The sequence below is a fragment of the Crassostrea angulata genome, chromosome 7, assembly GCF_025612915.1.
Source record: "Crassostrea angulata isolate pt1a10 chromosome 7, ASM2561291v2, whole genome shotgun sequence".
In the NCBI taxonomy this organism is placed as follows: Eukaryota; Metazoa; Mollusca; class Bivalvia; order Ostreida; family Ostreidae; genus Magallana; species Magallana angulata.
Window position 1 is genome coordinate 49,037,902 of NC_069117.1, and position 22,928 is coordinate 49,060,829.

The following is a 22,928-nucleotide window of genomic DNA, read 5'->3' on the forward strand; positions in this document are numbered from 1 at the left end:
AAAAAAGGGAAACTTAAAGTATCCAAAAATCTTCAAAATCCTAATCCGTGGGGGGGGGGGGGGGGACTCAACTATACCTCCAAAAAAAAATTCTTCCCTACCAAAATTTTTTTCCTTCCAAATCATGAAATTCCTAATCTGTGGGGGGGGGGGGGTTACTTCACTTTTACTACTCATTTCCTTATTTTCATATCAATTTTTTACTAACTTCCAAAAAAGTAGGGGGGCCCAACTCCATTTTAATTCATATTTTTATATGTAAATTCTAAACAATTTGTTGCTGCAAGAAAAAGTGGGGGGGGGGGGGGGGGGGGGCAGGCCCCCCCTGGCCCCCCCTGATGCTACGTGCCTGTAACTTCTAAGAGTGATTGATAACTCCATGTTAACATGATATCAATCACAGGCGACTGATGTTAGAATTTTTTGTTTGTTATGATACGATAATTCACTGTACTTGTGGTATCAACTATAAGAAGAATTTATTTTTCTTTATTGCTATACTGTACATATAAATCTATTTTTGAAATATTACAAAAATTCAGTAATTTAATAATGCTCATTATTCAAAGTTATTACTACTATTAACAGGATAATAATCTATTTATACCAAATTGTATGTCTTATTTTGTTTAAGGAACTGCACATTGAAAATAATTGCATTCTTGGATTAGATCAAATACTTAGTCTCTGTATATCTTGTTTAAGATTCTCACTTCTGGTAATTGGCAGGAACAACAAGAATGGTCCACCTTTCTTGATATTATGAGCATGACTGATCGTACAAATCTAACTCCCTAGTTTTCTTTAAGTCTTGATGGTAAAAGCAAAAGTTTCACAGGATGTCTCTATTTGCTATTACGTCTTGATTAATATTTTCTTTGCTGCAGAACTGCATCTTCACAACGTCAAGGCATTGTGATTACGGAACTCCACACAAATCACAAAGCCTTGACGTTGTGAAGATGCAGAACTGTAGCTCTTCAGGTTTGGGTTGACGGACCGTAGAGTTACAGTAATATCCAGACAAAAAATTGTATTTTCATTACATTCAAAATGTTGCGCAAGGTTTTGGATTTACCGGTATTCGCCCATTTTAGGAATATGTGAAAATTTCAGTACTAAAAATTGTCCATCAACCCAAATTTCACTTAAAGCTACATTTCTGCAGCTAATGTTATCTGTGATGTATTATAGAGCAATCTTATAAATTCTAAGTTTGCTGGCTAGACTCTTTTCCGACATGCCTTTTATTTTATCTTCACTAAATTGTAACAAGTAGACACAACGTGGGAATATAGAATAGGAGATGATTATATTCTAATTTTTTTTGGTCAAACTTTCAGAATTTCCTTTTAAGCTCACCTGAGCTGAAAGCTCAAGTGAGCTTTTCTGATCACATTTTGTCTGTCGTCCGTCCGTCTGTCCGTAACTTTTTACATTTTCAACATCTTCTCAAGAACTACTGAGCCAATTTCAACCAAACTTTGCACAAATCACTCTTAGGCAAAGGGGATTCAAAGTTGTGAAAATTAAGGGCCACGCCTTTTTTTAAGGGGAAATAATTAGAAATTATTGAAAAATTTTGAGACATTTTCAAAAATCTTCCACTCAAGAACCATTTGGCCAGGAAAGCTGAAACTTGTGTGGAAGCATCCTCAGGTAGTGTAGATTCAAAGTTGTGAAAATTATGATCCCCGGGGGGGGGGGGGGGGGGTAGGGTGGGGCCACAATGGGTGGGTCAAAGTTTTACATAAGAATATATAGAGTAAATCTTTAATAATCTTCTCAGAAACTAATCAGCCAGATGATTCTTTTTAATTGTTAAGACTTTGGCCCCAGGACAGTTCTTCGGCCTAACAAGGGGTTCAGAGTTTGATGTAGGTTTATATCGCGTACATAAACAGTTGTTTGAGAACTGCAATACTCAACATGTGATATGACTATAAAATCATCCTTTTAGAAAAGGGACTAATGATTATAAACATAAGAATATCCAGGGGGAAAATGGATTTTATTTATACAGGATCTACATGTATTTTTGAACATTGTCCAAATAGTTTGTATCATTACTCCATTAACTATTTCCGATCCTCTGCAAAGTTCGATAACTCTAAATTATCCAGATTTCTTTTATTCGTACCATAAATATGACTTATATACAGACAATTTTAGTTAAGTATTCTACTGCTTGTATAACCATCAGTTACACAACTACATACTTGGCGTAGTGGATCCACGAAGCACTCCCACTTATATACATCTTGGTATAGAGTTTGAGCCAATCGATGCATCGGATTTTTTTTAAACTCAACTTGTTTCTTTATTCCATTATATCCATTGTAGGCAAATTTACAATAACTTTGTAAAATGCATTGATACTCTAAAAAAAAAATCCTTTTATATCATTTGATTTATAAATGTTGAAAGAAAAATATCATTCTTATGATGAAAAAAATACTTTGAGGCTCATGAGGATCGGAGAACCTTAAGATGATTTTATCATACCTATTGTTCCTCATGTGAGCGATATGATTGTTATGATTTGTAATTGTATTACTTCTTGATCCCAAAGAAAAGGAGTGTAGTTAATTGCGCTCACATCCAGTGTTGTCAAAAAGCTTTTAAACCTCTCCAAGATTACTAACCCTGGCCTCTTTGAAGATTGATAAAATATATGACGTGCAGAGTAAGATAAGTTGAATGACGTTGCCAGTATTCCTCTTGGTTGCTTCGTGTCTGCAACATTTGCCGTCCATATCATATGGTTTGTCTAGTCTAGTTTTATACGTATTTATCTCATACGTGTGGTGTATATTACCCGTGTGATAAACCTTTGCTATATCACACGGGTGATGCTATATCAAATACTTCCGGTCGGAACTACTTTTGACACAGCCCCTCGCTTCAACGCTTCAGTTACCTTTTTTCGAAGATTTGCTAGAGTACTTTCAACATAACTATATCTACTACAAAAATTATTATAAAATTGATTTTGTCAAAGATTTAAATTACAAATATGAAGGAAAACACATAACTGCGTAGCACAGGCGTCGGAACCGGGGGGCTATTGTGAGGGGGGGGGGGGGTAGCCCCTACCCCCTACATTTTTTGCAAAGTTATTCATAACCGTAACCACAAGACCCTTTTTTCTTGTTTGTCAAGATTTTTGATAAATTTAGCCCACTTCCAACTTTCAATTTGCTTTGTGAAGTTTATAAAACTACAAATTACGTTAACTATCAAGGATCGAGTTCATCCTGACGACGCGATGAAAACAGAGCGCTCTGGTTGTGTTTATATACAAGAACTTACCGAAATAATGTTTCATGAGACTTTTATTCCACCACCAGTAAGCATCCTTATTCACTATTTTCAATGTTGAATCATAAGGCTAGCCTAGTGTTTGTTTTATTAAACATCATGCATCAACAACTGTTCCTCGTTCGAGTCAATTCAAACTAACGAGCATTCGCAACTTTGTGTATGTCAACAAAACTGATTATTCAAGTCTTCTAATCGGAATTTCCATTTAATCAAGTGAATAAGCTCTAAGAAAAATTATCTAGAGCTAAAAAACTATTTTAAGGTTTATTTCAGTGAAACTTTACATTAAAACAGTTAGATTTATCTCAGGAATGTGACGTACTAAATTGTATTGCGCAAGGTCACAATAGCCGCATAACACAACGTTGCATCATCGTTTTTAATCTTTGAAAAAAAACCAATTTGGGTCACACAAGGGACTATCTCAAAAGCTTCATTATATAAATCAAATTGTATGAGATAAATAGAACATCTATAATTGTGTGATTTTATATTTGCTTTATCCAACTCGTTGAAATGGTTATATTCGCTCGGCAAGCCTCGCGAATATATACACCATTTCAACTCGTTGGATAAAGCAAATATAAAATCACACAATATAGATATCCTCTATATCTGACTCCAAGTGAGGACCGCATACGTTGAGATAGTTAAGACAACGACAAACTCTTAGCAGCTGCTTAATGAACACGATAATATGTTATAAAGTGTATTCAGTTAACCCTCTATGTCGACACAAATATATCAATTGCATGAAAACGCATAGCTAATATCCAGCTGCACTGTATTTTATGATGACTGACCATGTTTTGTATTTTACATATATAGTAGTCTACAGTATATAAAAAATAATAATACACTTCATTTCATGGACTTTATTGTTCAATGATGTATGAGACCTAATGCTTTCTTACAAACTTTATGCAATAGTTAATTTTTATTTATACATGTACAAACAATTACATTAAACATCCAGAACAAATTTAAGATCCGATACATACACGATATGTTCCATACGTTCTTCTAAATGCCTTTTCAAAGTGATGTTAACTGTTCTTCTTTCGTTTTAGGGATAGCTCCCTTGCTCTCTGGTATATTGCCAAAAAGATTAATTGTTTTTAATAATTCCGTTTCTTTTATGCCAATATCGGGGTAGACAATTCTGTGGAGTTGAAATAAATCTTCTGTATCCGAGCAACTCTGCAAGTGAATCAGAGCCTGAGCTGGTCGATTTTTAGAAACTGTATTTAATGTTTTGTTTACGTTAGAAATATATCGATCAATATCCTCTACTTTGCTGTCAATTTCATCATTTTCTGATTCCCAAAATGCCTCAATTTTTTTATTATTTTGCAGTAAATATTCATTAAGCAGTTCTTGAAGAGTTTTGTACTTTGAAATCATCATGAACTGCATTTTATCAACTTCTGTTTTTAATTGTTTTCTTCTAGACAACAACTTTTTTCTAGTTGAGTGACATAGTTGGAGTGATTTGTTAAGCTCCGCCTTTTTTTCGCTCAATAAGTCATATATGCTGTAGAAGTTATGCTGCTTATGTTCTAAATGCTCCATACATTCAACACAGACAGGAAGTTGGCATTGCTGACATGCCCTTGTATAATACTGGTGTGGATGGAAAGCACATGCCTCAAGGCCGGGTGATTTGCTGAATATAGACTCATCCCCTTAAATAATAACATCAAAATATGATTGTTTATGGACTTTAACAAACTATTTAATAACAATGACAGTAAATTTTATTTAAAAACAAAAGTGTTGGTCAGGATTTTAGGAAAAGCAATTTATTTGTAGAGTTAGAAGAAATAATTTTTGTCTAAAAACAACACAAGTTATCTGCGTTTAACTTTTGATATAATTTAAAATATATTGCATTGTGAGAAAAATCTTTTCATTACTAGTGAAGATTTTTTTTATTTAAAAAAAATCGTCAAGATAATAACTTTTTGATTATATGTGACCATGTACATGCGCTAACAATGTGGCAGTGTATATTTTGAACAATTCGATATTTTTGTTATTGTACAGCGAAATGCTCCTTTCACCAATGAATTTTAAGTGTAAACGTTCCTATCGCGAATTTTCCGTGAAGTTGAGGTTAGCCCGGTAGCATGCTACTCGGCTTTCTACTAAAAATACTACCCAACTTTCAGGAACGTATCTTGTATTTTAATTGTATTGTAAACTGTAAATTGTAAGGTAAAAGTTCTTAAAATCCATATGGTGAATTCAGGGGAAAACTTAATTCGTTACACTCGCTCAAGTTTACGCTGAATAAAGACTCCAAACGAAACAAAAGTTCAACAAGTTGTATTTAAGTTGATGAAATAACGGTACATGGTATTCCAATGAAAACCGATTCTCTGAGTTCCGAAGGGAACAACTTAATAACGTGCGGAGATTCCAGCACGGACAGTCCGAAATAATTCTGTGCACAAAATGGACATTAACGTGCGGAAATCTATGGAACGCCAAATTAACATATATTCAAATATTTGTACCTATCTTCAAATAATTGTACCTATCTTTAATTCAATTGTACCTATCTTCAATTCAATTGTACCTATCTTCAATTCAATTGTACCTTTCTTCAAATTGAATTAGAGATAGGTACAATTCAATTATACCTGTCTCTTATTCATTTGAAGATAGGTACAATTCATTTGAAGATAGGTACAAATGCAATGAATTGAAGATAGGTACAATTGAATTAAAGATAGGTACAATTGAATTAAACCTATCTTCAATTACTAAAATATTGGCAATAATGAATACTCCCTGTATAGTACGTCATTTCCGTTACGTCACAAATATGATTTTGTCAACTTTTAGAAAGATTGAGCCGATAAATAAAAAAAGAATTATAATAATTGTTACCGCTTTAATGAATAGAGTGATTATCAACTGAATTATACATTCTTTGATAAAATTATGGAAAAAAATAAAGCCAGTTTTTTTTATTTAGGTATATAACGTTAGTCACCCTAACTACGTCACTACCCTAACTCCGTCACTTTTGGGGTATTCGGGTATACATGTTTTTGGCTTACTTATTGATATACATGTATATTTTAATAAGTAAATGATGCCTTTTGCAAATATATTGCACACACACACACATACACACACACTCGTTTCCCTCCATGTTGAAATGTCTTCAAGGGAGCGTTCATTATTTTCAACAATACACAAAACGAATTGAACCTAGGTATAATTGAATTGTACCTATCTTCAAATCCTTTGTAGATATGTCTGAATTGAACCTATCTTCAAATCAATTGTACCTATCTTTAAATGAATTTTACCTATCTTCAAAAGAATTAGAGATAGGTATAATTCAATTGAACCTATCTTTAATTGAATTGAAGATAGATATAATTCATTTGTACCTAGGTATAATTCATTTGTACCTAGGTATAATTCATTTGTACCTAGGTATAATTCATTTGTACCTAGGTATAATTATTTAGAGATAGGTATAATTATTTACACCTATCTTTAATTCAATTGTACCTATCTTTAATTCAATTGTACCTATCTTCAAATGATTTGAAGATAGGTACAATTAATTGAAGATAGGTACAATTATTTGAAGATAGGTACAAATATTTGAATATATGTTAATTTGGCGTTCCATAGAAATCCAGCACAGCTAGCCCGATACCACACACACTCCAATAACGTGCGGGGTTCCAGCACAGTTAGCCCAACATAACACTCTATGGTTACGTGCGGGGTTCAAGCACAGTTAGCCCAACCGTTCTCTTCCAGATATTAAACCATTCTCTCTTGAGAGTTATTTTTTGACAGGCATTGGGTTTTTTTTTCGTTGACAAAGAGACGGTAATGACATGCCAGAAAAATAAACATTCACACACCTAGCTGTTACGATAATTTCACACTTCTATTGTCCAACAATTATTTAATTTGCCAGGAGATTAAGTAAAGAAAATATCAATGACTAGTGTCAAGAGGATTAACATTTTTGTCACCTGAAAATCTCCGTTTGTTTGTTTGGTTATTTCCTCTTTTTTGTTTTGTTACAAACTAAATTGCGTAGTTAATTTGAGAGAAAAAAAATAAACTGAAGTTCTCATAGCAGCTTGTAAATTTTAAATCGATAACCTGTTACAATAAAAGTTTAAAATCACAGATTTCTAAACTGATCTATAACAGATTCTAAACTTTTAATGGAACTATCCACTCCCTTATACTTATGCAATTCAAGACTGTATTCGAGAGCAGCCCATGTCTTTTAATATCTTTTAACTTACCAATCGTATGTGTAAGTTTCTGGCCATTCATATATACAACCAATTCATCAGCTTGAAGATGAAAACTGGCAAGAAAAGGAGGATATAAAATCAGCTGGAGAATTTGTTGTCCAATTTTTCCTTTCTCCGAGTCCTTTTTGTAGAGATCATAGCATTTTGTTGAGGAAAATGTTACTGTGAGAATTAAGCTTCCCTTTGAGCTCTCCACACAGGCACCATAATTCTTCTTCATTCCTAAGCTAAACTTTAAAAATCTTGCCAGAATTTTCATTTTTTGACCGTCTTGCAGTTTTGCATATGTTTTGATCTTTTCTTCTAATCCTTTTAACATATTTTCTAGATGTCTATTTTCAATGTCTCTGTTATCCCTTATGAAATCTTCTACTGATTCATAAAGTTGTTCTATTTCTGATTCAGAAGTCAGCTCATTTATTGTATCAATCATCTCATTCAAGATATGAATGCATATATCACTAAAGGTTTCCACAAATTTTCTCTTCTGGCCAGCCTTGGCTTCAATTGTTATATTTTCACTTGACGTTAGAGCTTTTAAAAGAAGAAAAGTTTATACATGTAAAACAAGAATGAATATAGATAAGAACCAATTAGTTTTCTAATTGCTTCTTCCTTTCGACTAACGCAAATTAAGGGAGATATGCGGCCATCTTGAACATTTCTGGATAAGAATGTAAACATTTCGTGAACTGGCTCGTTTCCGCCCGAAACTGGCCAAAAATGTTGCCAAAGGATATAAAGGCAATAAATATGAAGTCCTTCATATCATTTTGTATGAAAAAGTATGCATACAAGAACAGGACAATGCCTTTTTAATCACTGAGAACAGCTGTCAAACTGCGCAGCTACAGATTGAATATTAAAAAAATCTGAAAGAATCTGAAAATTTCATTGGTGTCCTCTTTACAACCATTTGTTGAGAAAAAGTTTGAATTTTGCTCATTCAAGTTGAAACTTTGCCTCAAAATTTGGTACCCTATTTTTATCCGTCAGCATGGGATCAATTTTTAGAACAAGAAAAGTCTATACTTAGAACTCCTGTGTATATAGAGACACGTTGACGTTATATTTTCATAGAAAAACAAAAAACAAATGTCAATTCAAAAGAATCCGTTTTGAATTTGATATACATCTCTATACCTGTCCCATGTTTGTTTAATGGGGATATTTTAGTTCTATAAGTATAAATTAAAGTAAATTCTTTTTAGAAATGGGATAGGGATACAAAAAAGTGATTATCTTAAATTTAAAAAGTATACATCATATTATTTTAATGAAAATATATCTGCAATGTACCTCCATAGACACAGACAAATATATCTTTTGGTTTTTGACGCCCATTTTAAGAATAGGGTAGCTAATAAATAAGGAAGCTTAGACATTTTTCTCAACAAATGGTTGTTGAGAGGACACCAATGAACCCCCTTCATATTTTTTCAGTTTTTTAGATCTTCAAAATCAATCTGTAGCTGCGTAGTTCGACAGCTGTTCTGGGTGATTAAAAGGGCACTGTCCTGTTCTTGTATGCATATTTTTCAGACGAAATGACATGTAGGACTTCGTATTTATTTATTTTTTATATCTTTTGGCAACATTTTTGGCCAGTTTTGGGCAGAAACAAGCCAGTTCAAGAAATGTTTACATTCGTATCCTCATATGTACAAGATGGACGCATATTCCCTTTAGTCCGACCCTGACTCTAACCTTATCACATGTTCGGAGAATTTCCCTCAATAAAAAAGTTGTGAATTAAAGTCAAAGGTATCTCGGATAAACCGTCATTACTAGTACGTTTTTGTAGATCTGAAAATGTTCTTGGTATTACTTTTTTGTAATCAATATTTCATAAAAGTCGCAAAAATATATAAATTATGGTTTACGATAGTATCATAAAATTTTATCGGGCCGATACGTCTCCATTTTTGGCACACCCGTTTGGGCTGACTTTTGCTTCGGCGGTGCAACACAAGTGTTTAATATTTATTAGTTATACTTTAAAGTTACATTGTATGTTTAAATTGATAATTTTTAAACGTTTAACGTTACTTAAGTTCACCTTACCGATAATTAAGAGCTATGTATAGTTGGATAACCAACCCCTTGCAACTAATTAGATACACCTAGCTATATTGCCATACAGAAGAAGTGGCTTTTATTACTTCTACTGTTACTTGTATATGCAAATCTTACTAAGTTAAGGATTTCGTAAAGCAAAGTGGAAATAATTTACCTCTATCTTCTAAAACTTTCATAAGTAATTTTTTAACAGTATTTTCATCCTCAACAAGTTCTTTAATTTTTTCCATGTAAACCTTTTCCATGTCTGAATCTATTGTTCGATCTTTAGCCTCCTCTATTATTTGGACATAGTGGGTATTTGGTAGCCTGGCCTGCATTCGTGTACAAATGTCAGAAATGATACGCCATTCTGATTGAAATTTCGAAGCTGTTACCGTAGGTTCGGATATATGGCCCAATAATTTATTCCTCATCAGGCGTATTCGTTCTATGTCATCCCCCTCTGTTGTTTCCCCTTGTGCTGGCATATTTGACATTCCCCAACTTTGGGTAGGAGGTTGAATTTTTGGACAGAAGTTGCGTAAAAGTGTATACAGAAGAGTGATGTCAAATTCCTTGTAACCCTGAGTCTTTGCATTGCTAATAAGGACTATCTGATCTGGTCGTAAATTTTTCGAATTTTGTTTAACTCTATTAAATAATTGACTAGGACCGATTTCTCGACGCAGCAGATCTTGTAAAATTGTTGTTAAGTCTTCAATTATGACCGAAATTAACCTGAAGAACCTTGTCCTGTCATCATCAGATACTGCTTTACTCGAGGTCATTCTGAAAACAAAAGATAAACTTGATTCAAGTAACATTCAGTGAATTAATTGAAGATATTTACATACTTGTAATATAAATGCAATAAATGTAATTCTATCTAACAGTGACTCTCTGGTCCTTATGATAAGGTATATTAGTATAGGCGTGAAATGTAATTGATAATTCGCAACATCTCATTTCATATTTACTTAGTTACTTTGCATACTTTGGGAACTAAATTGTATAATCTTATTACCAATAACCCTCAATGACCACAAGTTCTGGTTTTAAAAACTAGTAATTGATAATTATAAAATTGTTTTTGCTTTTCAAAATATATCATTTCCGTTTAGCTGCAGGGCTAGCTCCCAGTCTGATAAAATTCGAATGGACGACCTGGGAGCTATAGTATCAAACGTATTAAAATTTTGCAATTTACGGCACACATATATTTGTGCTAGTTTTGGACTTATTAACCTTATTTCCACACAAATTTTGTGGGAATAATCAGAACTATTAAAATCTTCAGACAAAATACTACTGATTCCGTTGCTTTACTCGCATTAAACGGTTTCCGAAACATCCTAACCAACCTCTGAAATTAAGTAAATTAAGGTCACGTGTAGATCGTGACTCGCCATTTTACAAGTAAACTCGCTTCGCGACTTCATTTTACGTGTCTAATGATGGTGTTAAAAAGATAATCAGAGACAATTGTATCTACACAATTAAAGAATACTTTCACGAAAGATTAAGATTTTTTTTAGCCAAAAGGTTTTTGAGAAGTTTTATTTTAAAATGCAAAAAAATTAGCGTCTCCCCTTGAGAGAAATAATACCGGTAGTTCATTGATTGACTTTATTTACTCTTATTTCTACCAGAAACTTTAAATCTTCTTCACCTAAGAATGCTTTGTGACAAGACTGAACAAACTTATATCTACCTTCCACACAAGTTCTGGCCAACTGAATTTTGAGAAGAGGGATTCAAGTTTAGTTTATATACAGTCACAACAACAAAAACGACGACAGACAACCGACAAAGTTTGACCAGAAAAGCTCACTTAAGCCTCTCTCTTAGGTGAGCTAAATGCATTTCTCCATGGCATATTTTTTAGCACTCATATTTTTTTCAATATCAGCAGAATGAGAATAATATAAGTAACTGAAGGCTCAAATGATACCGTATCCACTCTCCGGGAGAGAGTTATGTAGCAACCTCTAATTATACACTATTGTCTAATTATAAAAAGTTGCATTAGGGTCAAAATAATATAAGAGAAAACGCAAAATAGGTACGTAGTTGGCCATTTATGATATAATAAAAAAATTACAACAACAAACCGTCAACCATCTCAAAAATCCATAAAACGAAATACAAATTCAAAGCAGAGCAACACGGACCTCCAAATAGATAGAGGTAGAATCAGGTGCCTAGGAGTGAGCATCCTCTGCTGACCGGCCGCACCCGCCGCGTGCTCCTTGTCACAATTGGAAACGTCATAATTTAGGTAATTTATACTGCATTAGTGGATAAACTTAAAAGCATTATATGTAGTTTTTTTAATTTGCATTTTGAATGTAAGGAGTATCAGATAGATTATTCTATTAGATTAAGGTTGATAATGAAGGTTTAACCTTTTAGGCACAGTCGTATAAGAACTATCTAAGATTCTTACAAGTCTGCATATGCACCAACTGTTAAGTGTATTCATTAAAGCTAAATGTTTTGTATTATATTTTATAGAATGTACAAAAAACATTTATGGCGCAGAATGTTCAGACCAGATGTGAACAAAAGCAGAGGAACAATCCTTTGATAATTTTGCTTATGTTTATATAACTTCTATTTTCGAGATAAAACTCGTTTTGTTGCATTTCTTTTTATATAAAAATACCATATGATTTTATTTTACCTCAAATATCCATAAAGAATCCAGTACGAGCTGATCATTAACAGTAAAGATAATGTCGTAAATGAAATAAACTAAAACTATTCTTTTTTTAATTAATTTTAAGCAAAGAACTAGCCAGAAGGGCATGCGACAATCCATGGCTTGTTCATAACAGTACTATTTCATTCATAATTGTATCATTAATGGTTGAAGTTTCCACTAATGCAATAAGAATTGTATAAAATAATGGTCTATGATGTACTTATCTTGCATTTTGAATTTTGGTCTTTTATGATGTAATTTGAAATTGTATTATTTATGGAGGGCTAGGTATTTCGTTAATGATAAAATAATATCATTAATAGTCAGGAATCACTAATGCAATTTATATCAGTTCAGTTCAGTTCAATTCAGTTCTTTATTAACTTTAAGCTATACAGCTTATCAGTACAATAAATATAATTCTACTACAGTTATTGCCAAGATCAAAGAGAATGCCGCGGACATTATTCTCCAATATACCACGAACGTCATCAGTAAATTATCAGATCAGAAATACCTATTTGTCTCGCACTGATCATGAAAGTACAAATTCAAACCGTAATTTTTTTTTAAAACCATGTCAATTTCACGTGTTAGTTCCAGTCAAAAGGGTGTGTATTGCCTCAAAAGATCAATGCGGCTGTTCCTAGGACCTCCCTAACACATTTTCACTGCATGTTTTTACATTAAATATATCACGTTTAGCAGTAATAATCGTATAAAATTGCCCTTAAAATATTAGGAACATGATTCAAAGATATTTTATAAATAAGTGAAGAGTATTAAAAATCCAAAGAAAACGTCTGTCGTCTGCATGTGATTCCTTTGATCGATACACATGTAAACATTACTAACAAAACCGTTGGGGTTACACGGAACAGCCGTCAAAATGACCTAGATCGTCTCTCTATAGAAGAAACGATCTGTAGAAATACTGGGCTGTTAGTAGAATAGAAATAAAGTTCTTGTTATCGTGAATGTTGCAGAATAACCTCCTCGGTCTCGAAATGTTGTTTGAAATATAAAAGCCTCGGCTAACGCCTCGGCTTTTATATTTCAAAACAACATTTCTCGACCTCGGAGGTTATTCTGCAACATTCACGAAAACTCGTACTTTATTTCTTAAACAATATACACGTACAGGTAGGTTAACAGGAGAATGTGACAGAAGTGTACATATGATATCAACATCTAATTTGCATTAAGTAAATCTTGTCTTATTTTCAAACTAAAGTGAATAAATTTACCATGATTACATAGTTCTTTTACATGTTCAACATTAAATAGTTGCAAAAGTTTACACATTGAAGGTTTTTTCCAGTAATAAGGCTTAATGTATTTTTTGCGATAGCCTTCGTATATGGGACATATTAAAACAAGCATTCTGAGAGTATTGCATAAGCAATACACGTCCCCTACCGGTTTGTATAATTCTATGAAAGCTTCCAAGCACACAACTATTTCAGAGCTATTGTAAACGAGATGTCATGCTTTAATCAGAGATAAAAGAACAGAGGAAATTAAAACTATATAGTTGATATAGAAATTAAATAGGAAATAGGTAAAATAATACTCTTTATTTCATCCCCTGTAATTTCGCCAAGTCTATAACAATGCACTGTTATGCACAATATCATTTCTTACCGTCTTCTGTACCCCGAATCAAACCAAACAGTTAAACAGCCCAACCCGACAACGAACCCGATTGTAATAATACAAAAAAAACCTGCTGATTAAATTTACAACACAATGCTTGACACTATTTTATAGAATTTATTTGTTTGTTAGAAATGATAAAAGGAATGGTACAGGAAAAGGAATGGTACAAGTAACGCACGATATTATTACTGACTACATACTGACCTCGTTTACGGTTTAGGACACAGACCACAATTATTTTTCCCTCTTATTCCTTTATACAAAAATAAATCATATAAAAAATTCCACCGGCTCAAATGAGTTCAAATACAGCATACCTATAGAATGACACTAGTCCAACAACATATCCAAACTACAGGAAAATCAATCGAGAGGGGACTGAGATATGGCCCCTAAAATAACCCCTACCATGAAAAATTCATTTTCACTTTGGAATTTGTGTAAACATTGGCCTCTTTACACCCTTTCTATTGCGCCTGTAAAGATAATTTTTCTAAATTTTTTCCTGCCTGTATTTTTTTTCAAACCTTCTTCTTTCCATCCATGCCATAAAAGGAACCAAATTCGACCATTAAGTACCCCTAGGAATTTTTGAAATAATACATACATTTTTAGAATGGAACTACTTGTAAAAATAGTGGTATGTGATCTTTATTCAGTTACACACCGAACCCGATAACGAACCCGAACATTAAAAAATTGGAATATAAAAAATTAATTTTCTCGAAAATATGTCAATCAGACGCTTCAAAAGTGTAAACTTGATCTGTAGTTTGACATTTTGAAGCTGTTCAGCAAGTTTCATATTATTCCTCAAATGCATAAAGAAAAAAAGTGTGGAAAACTGAAGTGGGACAGACAGACGGACTAACGGACGGACGGACAGACAGACAGACAGACGGACGGACGGACGGACAGACGGACTGACGGACGCAGAGGAAAGCTATAGTCCCCTCCGGTGAAACCGGTAGGGGACTAATAAAATTAAATTCATCTTCAATAGAATTTGAACATACTTCAAAAGCATAGTTAATGACACTGCCAACAAAGCATATTGGATACCAATTTTTGACAACTTCATCCAAAGTTTAGATCTATCAACAGAGTCAAATGCTTTTTTGAAATTAATAAAGGCACAGTTAAGTCTTTTATTATTAGAGCAAAAATTGCATCACTTGTACCACATTTAGATTTAAAACCAAATTGTGCATCATTAATGACATTATTTTCATCTGACCATGTTATAACTCTGTTGTTCAATACAGAAGTAAAAAGTTTACAAATGTTGCTAACAAGACTGATTCCTCTATAGTTATTAGGATCGGATTTATCTCCCTTTTTAAAAATAGACACAATAATAGAAGAAGACCATGTTTCAAGAAAGAACCCTGTTTGTAGTATACAAATAAAATAAAATTCTATGTAGGATAGGAAACATATTCTTCAAATTCAATGAAATATTCATTAAGTAAACAGTCGTCACCATGTGATTTACCTTTTTTTAATTTCTTAATAACTACTTTAATTTCTTCAACATCAATATCCTTATCTAGTTCTTCAAAAAAACAATCATAAGTGGATACTGTATCATTAGAAGCTGTTACAGACCATAAATGGTTGAAAATTATCACCTTTCAGCTCATTAAAATTTGGGGTGGGTTTTTTTTCACTATTCAAAATGTAAATTAAATATTATTTCACTATAACAAAATGTCAATGATTTACAATAGTTGTATGAAACTTTCTTTTTTATTCCCATCTGTGAAATAGTTTTGACATCCATAATTAAGTGCCTTTTACTATTCATCTGCATTTACCATTTATATGTAGATTCTTCTGTTTATTCTGAGATTTTTTACACTAATTTTATTATTGTACAATACCTTCGGGGAATATGGTGGGAAATAACGGGGATTAGTACTAGTTTTGGTGGTTAATGGTGCTTTTTGTGGGTGTAGCTTACAGTATGCATGTAATAACATATCTGTAAGCTGTTAGATATTATGCAACCTCGGAAATCGTACCTTGTTTTTTCATTTATTATTGCTCCATTGTGACTTGTCGTCTTATTGGATAGTAGAGAGGAAGTAAAAGTTGAATTTTTAGTCTAGCGGCCATGTTGAAAGGGTGTAAATAGATGACCTTTCACACAAAACAGAGACATGCATATAACGTTTAGACATATAACGGAGGAGTTAAATATAAGAATAACTTCCAATTACTTACATCGATAGGCTTAAACTGCTCCTGCAATAACTTCTGGATCTAAGGAATATGTATTCAAAGGTAGCGAAAATATGGTATAATCAATAATGTCCATATCAACTTTCGGTTTAGAATGACCCCATTACATCTTTCCTATTTAAACATTAGTAACACAGGCGGATCCAGTAAATCTTATCTCGAATTTTACTTGCGTTGATATTTTACATACTTTCATCAATTAAGTCTATGTAACATGTTCAGATAATTCTACACACAAACACATATTGTGCCATTAACGAAATCCTTTAAAGGACAGCTAGAAGGGCAAAGTAATGTACGCCCGTTTAAGTTACGTAATTAAAACTATAATCTATTATTTTCATGCATATGGAAAATGATAGTTTTAAGGTTGTATTTGATATTTTGAGATTTTAAAGAGAAAGAGAGAGCATCGTGTAATTTAATTTCGTAAATTGTTAAAAAAAAAACAAGGATTTATTTTACTGTAAAATCTTTAACATTTTTTTGAATACAAATTTCTTGGTTGTTTTTTTTTTTTTTTTTTATTGCGTGGACCCTGAGGTAAGCGAGATTAAACCGGATGCTATGGGGAAAATTCAACCTGCGCATGAGCTAGCCTGGTTCCTGTGCGTAATGGGTAGCTTAGGCAACCAGGTTAGCACACGTTTATCGGGATCGGGATACCATGCAATATGCACACAACAGTAATGATCGGCATCATGGCCCTTATACCCGTAATGTAGCAGAAAATTGCAGAATCGCTCCGGAACGAATTTGGAGAAAGTTAATGAATTTGCCTTGAAAATAACAGTTAAATTCATCACAACAAACCTTTTTGAGACTGCAAATACCTTTCAACTAAAAAAATTAATCCATAGAATGGAAGAATTCAACAACTTTTCGCCAACGTAAACGTATTTTCTTTGTAAAACTGGGTCCGTAGGACATTATTCATTTTTACGATAAAACATATTTTATCTTCACTCTCCTAACAATTTTGCATGTAATCAAATATTTTTGTCATCACGAAGACAAAACTACGTACTTGAAAAGTTGAAATGTACATTATATTTGTTAATTTAAACCTTCTCATAAGAAATCACTAAAATATATGAACAGAATATATAGCAAAAGTCCGATGAAAATTTACCCGTATTTGTATTATCATTTCTGGGTTTATTCATGCAGATGTGATATTGTGGAAAAATAAACTAAAGATCCCGTTAGCGTGAATGTATTGCGTAAGCGCAAGATTGTAAAATCCAAAATATCCAGGTGATTTCCGGGATTATTTGAGGAATTTTCGTTGATTATTAATTAACTAAGCTTAACTGAGAGCAAATAAAAACAAAATGGTAATCTTCAAGTATCAATGATGTTTAAAATATATGAAACAAAAGACAGTATTCTTCCAATTTCTCGGTATTAAAAACCAAAAATTCGAGTCTATTATTTTAATATAGTAGTATAGATATGGACCGGTGTTGTATAGCAGTTTTCCCCCATAGTAGCTTCTCCCCCCGGAAAACCTACTATATAGTAGCCTTTCCCCCTGTGGGGAAAAGCTACTATATAGTAACTTTTCCCCCATAGTAGGGTTTCTCCCTCACGTTTTTGGTTCAGATTTTATAAAAGATATTGGTAAGGATTAAAATTAATGTTTCTACACTCCCAGGTTGCATACATGTACAACTGCATTCATCTATAAAGGCTAAGTTTGGTTTTGCCGATTTACATGTATTATTTTTATAGACTATGCTGAAAATTGAACATGTGTGTAATGGAATTACACATAAAACTTAATTTAGGTAATTAATTGGAAAAAAAATACTTGGTTTTACAAGTTATACACTTATATGCATAATTCTGTGTTCTGAAATTGTACTAAGCGAGAATGTTTTAAGATTTTTTTGATAAATCTATCAGACTGTCTGTCTGTTTTTGAAAATTTCATCAAGGCTAAACCTCTGTTTTAAAGAGTTTTGTTTCCAATGTTTCAGAGCCCAATTTTTAAAAGCCTATTATAATGATTATAGTGCATATTCTTAAGGGTCCAATGTCTCATAAACTAGAGATGACCATATCACCATATTTTCATAGTGGCAGTGGTTTACCACTTGTAGATGACTCTGATAATTTCAGCCCTCAGGGTAGGGGCCATTGATGTTTCAGGGCCCGATGTTTAAAACACCATTATAATGATTGAATAGTGTTCTATAAGTGGGGATCCGAATCTCATATTCTAGAGATGGCCACTTAACCATATTTTCACAGTGATAGTGTTATACCACTAGTAGATGACACTGAAAATTTTAGCCCCCATGCAGGGTAGGGGCCTTTGTTGTTTTCGAGCCCGATGTATGAAATCCAATTATAAAGAAAATGTATTTTTTAAATGAACACATTTTTACGGTCATTTAAAAGTAAAAACATCATTTAAAAATGCACAATCGCTCATATATTTCCTTATCAAAATGATTGAAAATTACGATTCTGCTTTTCTTTTTTAAGAACTATATATACAGCTGTAATATGATTTAAATTTGGCCCCCATAATTCGCAATTTTTTAAAGTGTTTCGGGTACAGTAAAATGTTATGTTATTTTTTAGAAGAGTTGATTTAAAATATATTTTTTACCTATTCATTTGATTTATTTGCACTCACTTGCAGTATATGACGTCAGAAGTTACGCTATTACTACAATTCAATCAAAATCGGTCAAAAATTGACATTTTTCTTATCCGTTTACGTATGGGAAATATAGAGCGCATGCTTGAACAAAGATATTTTTGTTACTTATTAGTCTTGGCTATATATATCTCTGATTAAAATATTTTGTTTGTTCAAGCATGCGCTCTATGTTTTCTGAAAGAAAAACTGCTTGAAAACAAGCTGTTTTGTGCTAAAATTGCAAAAATGGCGGGAAAAGGTTGTCTTTACGATGTTATATTTCTTGAATGTGAGCACTTGAATCAAAATGAATATTATGTATAAACAACACATATATATCTGTACAAAGAAAAAAAAGAATTGAAGTAATACGACGATGTTCATTTTAGGGGGCCATCTAAGGCGCCCATATATATATATATATATATATATATATATATATATATATATATATATATATATATATATATATATATATATATATATATATATATATATAGTCCAAAGTTTACGAACATTTTTTTTTAAAAAGGTACGCAGGTAAATTCATTATTCTTCAAAACATTTAATCAGTTCATAAGATGACTACTGATATAATAAATAACTAGATAAATAAATCAATAAACTTTTATTCATAAAGTGAGCAACCGAAAATCAAAAATAAATAACCAACCTAAGCGCATACATGTATACGACTTTTTTAACTTGTTAGTTGATTAGAAGACCAAGCTTATATTTAAAAAAAAATAGGTCAGCTCATCACAATAGATGTGTCGGTTTTTTGGGGGTTTGGTTTTTTTTCTAATTACCCTTGTTTCATTGTTCGAAGAAATAATATGGTACACAAGTAAATCTTATTGCAAAAATATGAAACAAATAGTAATATACGATTTTTAGGTAAGTGAATCGTATATCTTGATTTATATGGCATCGTTTTCAAAATTGTATATTTATAAATCACGTTGCAAACTTAAAGTAGAAAATAAGCAAATACTGAGTGTAAATATATACATAAGGTTAGTTCATGCTCCATTTCACATTTTCCAAAGTAACCAGCAAAGATACCGACATTGTTCTGGTTGTGAAGACATTTCCTTTTTTTAAACAAAATGTTTACATCATAAAATCTCGCGTTTCGTAAAAAATGTGCTAAAAAATATGAATATGCGTAACTTCACCCCAGAACCCCATCAATCAAAATAAAACTAAAACATTTCAGTTCTCATCATATCATTGCACTCGGTCTCCCGTTTGATATTTAGAAGAAGAAATATATAATTGTTTTTAAGATCGTCAATTCGAACGGTATTTATTTAAAATTGATAGCCTTTTGGACGAAGGGAGAAATACATTTCCACTTTTTATTCCCTTCCTCTACAAAATTAGTACCCTCGGAGTAGCTTATACAGAGATGGTAATACATTGGAAAATTAAAGTTCCAAACCAGCGTATTTTTACTCAAATGTGTTCTCACGTGTTCTTAACGTCGAAGTCGAAACTGTAGATAAGCATTGATTAGATGAAAAAGATTCGAGGTATTCCGAAATCCGTGTAAAAGGTGTTCCAAAAAGGTGTAAAAACAGGTGAAATAAACGATGATGACACATGAATGTTATGGAGGCGCGTGCCTTAGTTCATATTTGGGGTTAAAAAACCATGAAATACTATTTTATTCTATGTATTAATAAATACCATAATTATCCTTTTTTATGAGAAATTAATATCATATCAATTATTGAAAATTATTGCCACGAATGGTCCACCATAAACATGGCCCGAATGTAAAAAAAGGGGGGAAATCCACTATATAGTATAGGTTTTCTATGGGGGTAATCTGGCTATAAAAAGGGGGAAAGCCCACTATATAGTCAGCTTTCCCTGGGGGGAAAACTGCTATTTAGCCATTTTTCCGGGGGGAAGAACTGCTATATAGCCATTTTTCCGGAGGGAAAGATGGCTAGGGGGAAAAGGCACTATATAACACCGGACACGAATTTTGCACAGACAGACAGACGGACGGACGGACAAGATGATTCCTTTATGTTCCCCCAAACTTTGTTTGCGAGGGATATAATGATTTGTTAACTTTAGTTTTCATTTGTAAAACCATATTTAATGGTTGTAAACTATAGTTGACGAATGTTAATCTAAGGGCGAATTAGGAGCTCTTTAACCAGTTTTGGTTTTGGTTAAAAGTTTGGAACTACTTAATAAAATTTTTGACTTTCAATCCGGTTTACATGTACCTCAGTTAAACTGATAAACAGTTTCACAAGTAGTTTGCCGGGTAGGGGATTTGGTTTTTTAATAGGCACAAACATGCATGTCTACGAAAGACGAATAGGGCCACTTAAAAAAATATTTTTATCTCGTAATTACGAGAAAAGATCTCGTTATTACGAGTTAATTATCTCGTTATTACGAGAAAAGATCTCGTTATTACGAGTTAATTATCTCGTTATTACGAGAAAAGATCTCGTAATTCCGAGAAAAGATCTCGTTATTACGAGTTAGTTATCTCGATATTACGAGTTAATTATCTCGTAATTACGAGAAAAGATCTCGTAATTACGAGAAAAGATCTCGTTATTACGAGAAAAGATCTCGTTATTACGAGTTCATTATCTCGTAATTACGAGAAAAGATCTAGTTTTGAAATGGCGCGTTTCATTATTCTATTCTTTTTATATAAAGTGTATGAACTACTGCAATGTCTATTAATATACACTTACTTAGCATAATCATCGTTTAAAACGCATACTTTGATATAAAATCGGACCAAGCAGTTTTAAAGAAATTTCAGAAGAATTAGCAAAGCAAATTGATTAAAAAATTCATTGAACTGTATGTCAATAATTAAGAAGGATACGTGTTATTTTTTTCAGACTCCAAAATGTTTATATAAAATCAATTATTTTCAATATACATGTAGGTTGTGTATGAACATATAAAACACAAATTCGGGTAAATCCTGTGTATCCATATCCATGACTGAAACTATATAGTCATTAAAGTTATCTGTAACTAATAAAACTGTGTTTTTACGACTATAGGACTACCTGGTATTTACTTCGGAGTGGGATTATAATATATATAAGTTGAATAGAAAAATTACATAAAGTTCTTTCCTTTTATTAATACCAGATAAAATGTCGAAACCAATCATTTTGATATGTAGAAATTAATGAATAATGATCGTTGTTATTTTCAAATATTGATCAAAATTGAATCAACGTTTCTGGAATGAAAAAGATAGACTTAAAGTGTGATCCAGTCGAATTCTTTTTCAGAAACGCACCATTTTATATAGATCTTTTCTCGTAATAACGAGATTTTTTCTCGTAATAACGAGAAAATTAACTCGTAATAACGAGAAAATTATCTCATAATAACGAGATCTTTTCTCGTAATAACGAGAAAATTATCTCGTAATAACGAGATCTTTTCTCGTAATTACGAGATCTTTTCTCGTAATAACGAGATAACTAACTCGTAATAACGAGATCTTTTCTCGTAATAACGAGATAATTAACTCGTAATAACGAGATTTTTTCTCGTAATTACGAGATAAAAATATTTTTTATGTGGCCCTATTCGGCTTTCATACATGTCTGTATGGTTTTCCATGTTTATATTTGTATACAATGTAGGAACAAACCATGCATGTTTTGTAATTTATCTCCTCTTAATAAAGGAATAAAAATGTTAATGATTTTTGTTTCTTTTGCTAAAATTCTGTTCTAATTCTTGCATCAGTAATTCCAAATACACATGGAAACATTGTAACACCAAAATATAGAATAAAAAGACAGACGATACATTCCTAATCCTAACAAAAAAAAAGGTGTTATGAACAAGCAATGTTAATATTTGATGCCCTTTCAGCTCCATTTTTAGCTCACCTGAGCTGAAAGCATCCTCAGGTAGTGTAGATTCACGTTTGTTCAAATCATGGTCCCCGGGGGTAGGGTGGGGCCAC

General features: G+C 32.5%; 1 protein-coding gene across 2 annotated transcripts; it reads right to left on the minus strand.

Annotated features, from left to right (window-relative positions):
• Positions 1-4,184: 4,184 nt before the first annotated feature.
• LOC128191478 (uncharacterized) lies at positions 4,185-16,567 on the minus strand. Of its 2 annotated transcripts, none has more exons than XM_052863564.1 (4): positions 16,279-16,567; positions 9,862-10,478; positions 7,617-8,162; positions 4,185-5,009 (listed from the first exon to the last, which is right to left on the minus strand). In XM_052863564.1, exons 2-4 carry the CDS (start codon positions 10,475-10,477, stop codon positions 4,360-4,362), a joined length of 1,812 nt encoding a protein of 603 aa, XP_052719524.1. In that variant the 5' UTR covers position 10,478; positions 16,279-16,567; the 3' UTR covers positions 4,185-4,359. The 2 variants fall into 2 exon arrangements, with proteins under 2 accessions (XP_052719524.1, XP_052719525.1); XM_052863565.1 differs by lacking the exon at positions 16,279-16,567 and adding an exon at positions 16,077-16,168.
• Positions 16,568-22,928: the final 6,361 nt, after the last annotated feature.

Coding starts and splice junctions, on each gene's coding strand:
- LOC128191478 (XM_052863564.1), bottom strand. CDS start 10,477: ATGACCTCGAGTAAAGCAGTATCTGATGATGACAGGACAAGGTTCTTC. Junction 8,163..9,861: donor GAAAGTTTTAGAAGATAGAG/GTAAATTATTTC, acceptor TTCTTTTAAAAG/CTCTAACGTCAAGTGAAAAT. Junction 5,010..7,616: donor GAAACTTACACATACGATTG/GTAAGTTAAAAG, acceptor TTATTATTTAAG/GGGATGAGTCTATATTCAGC.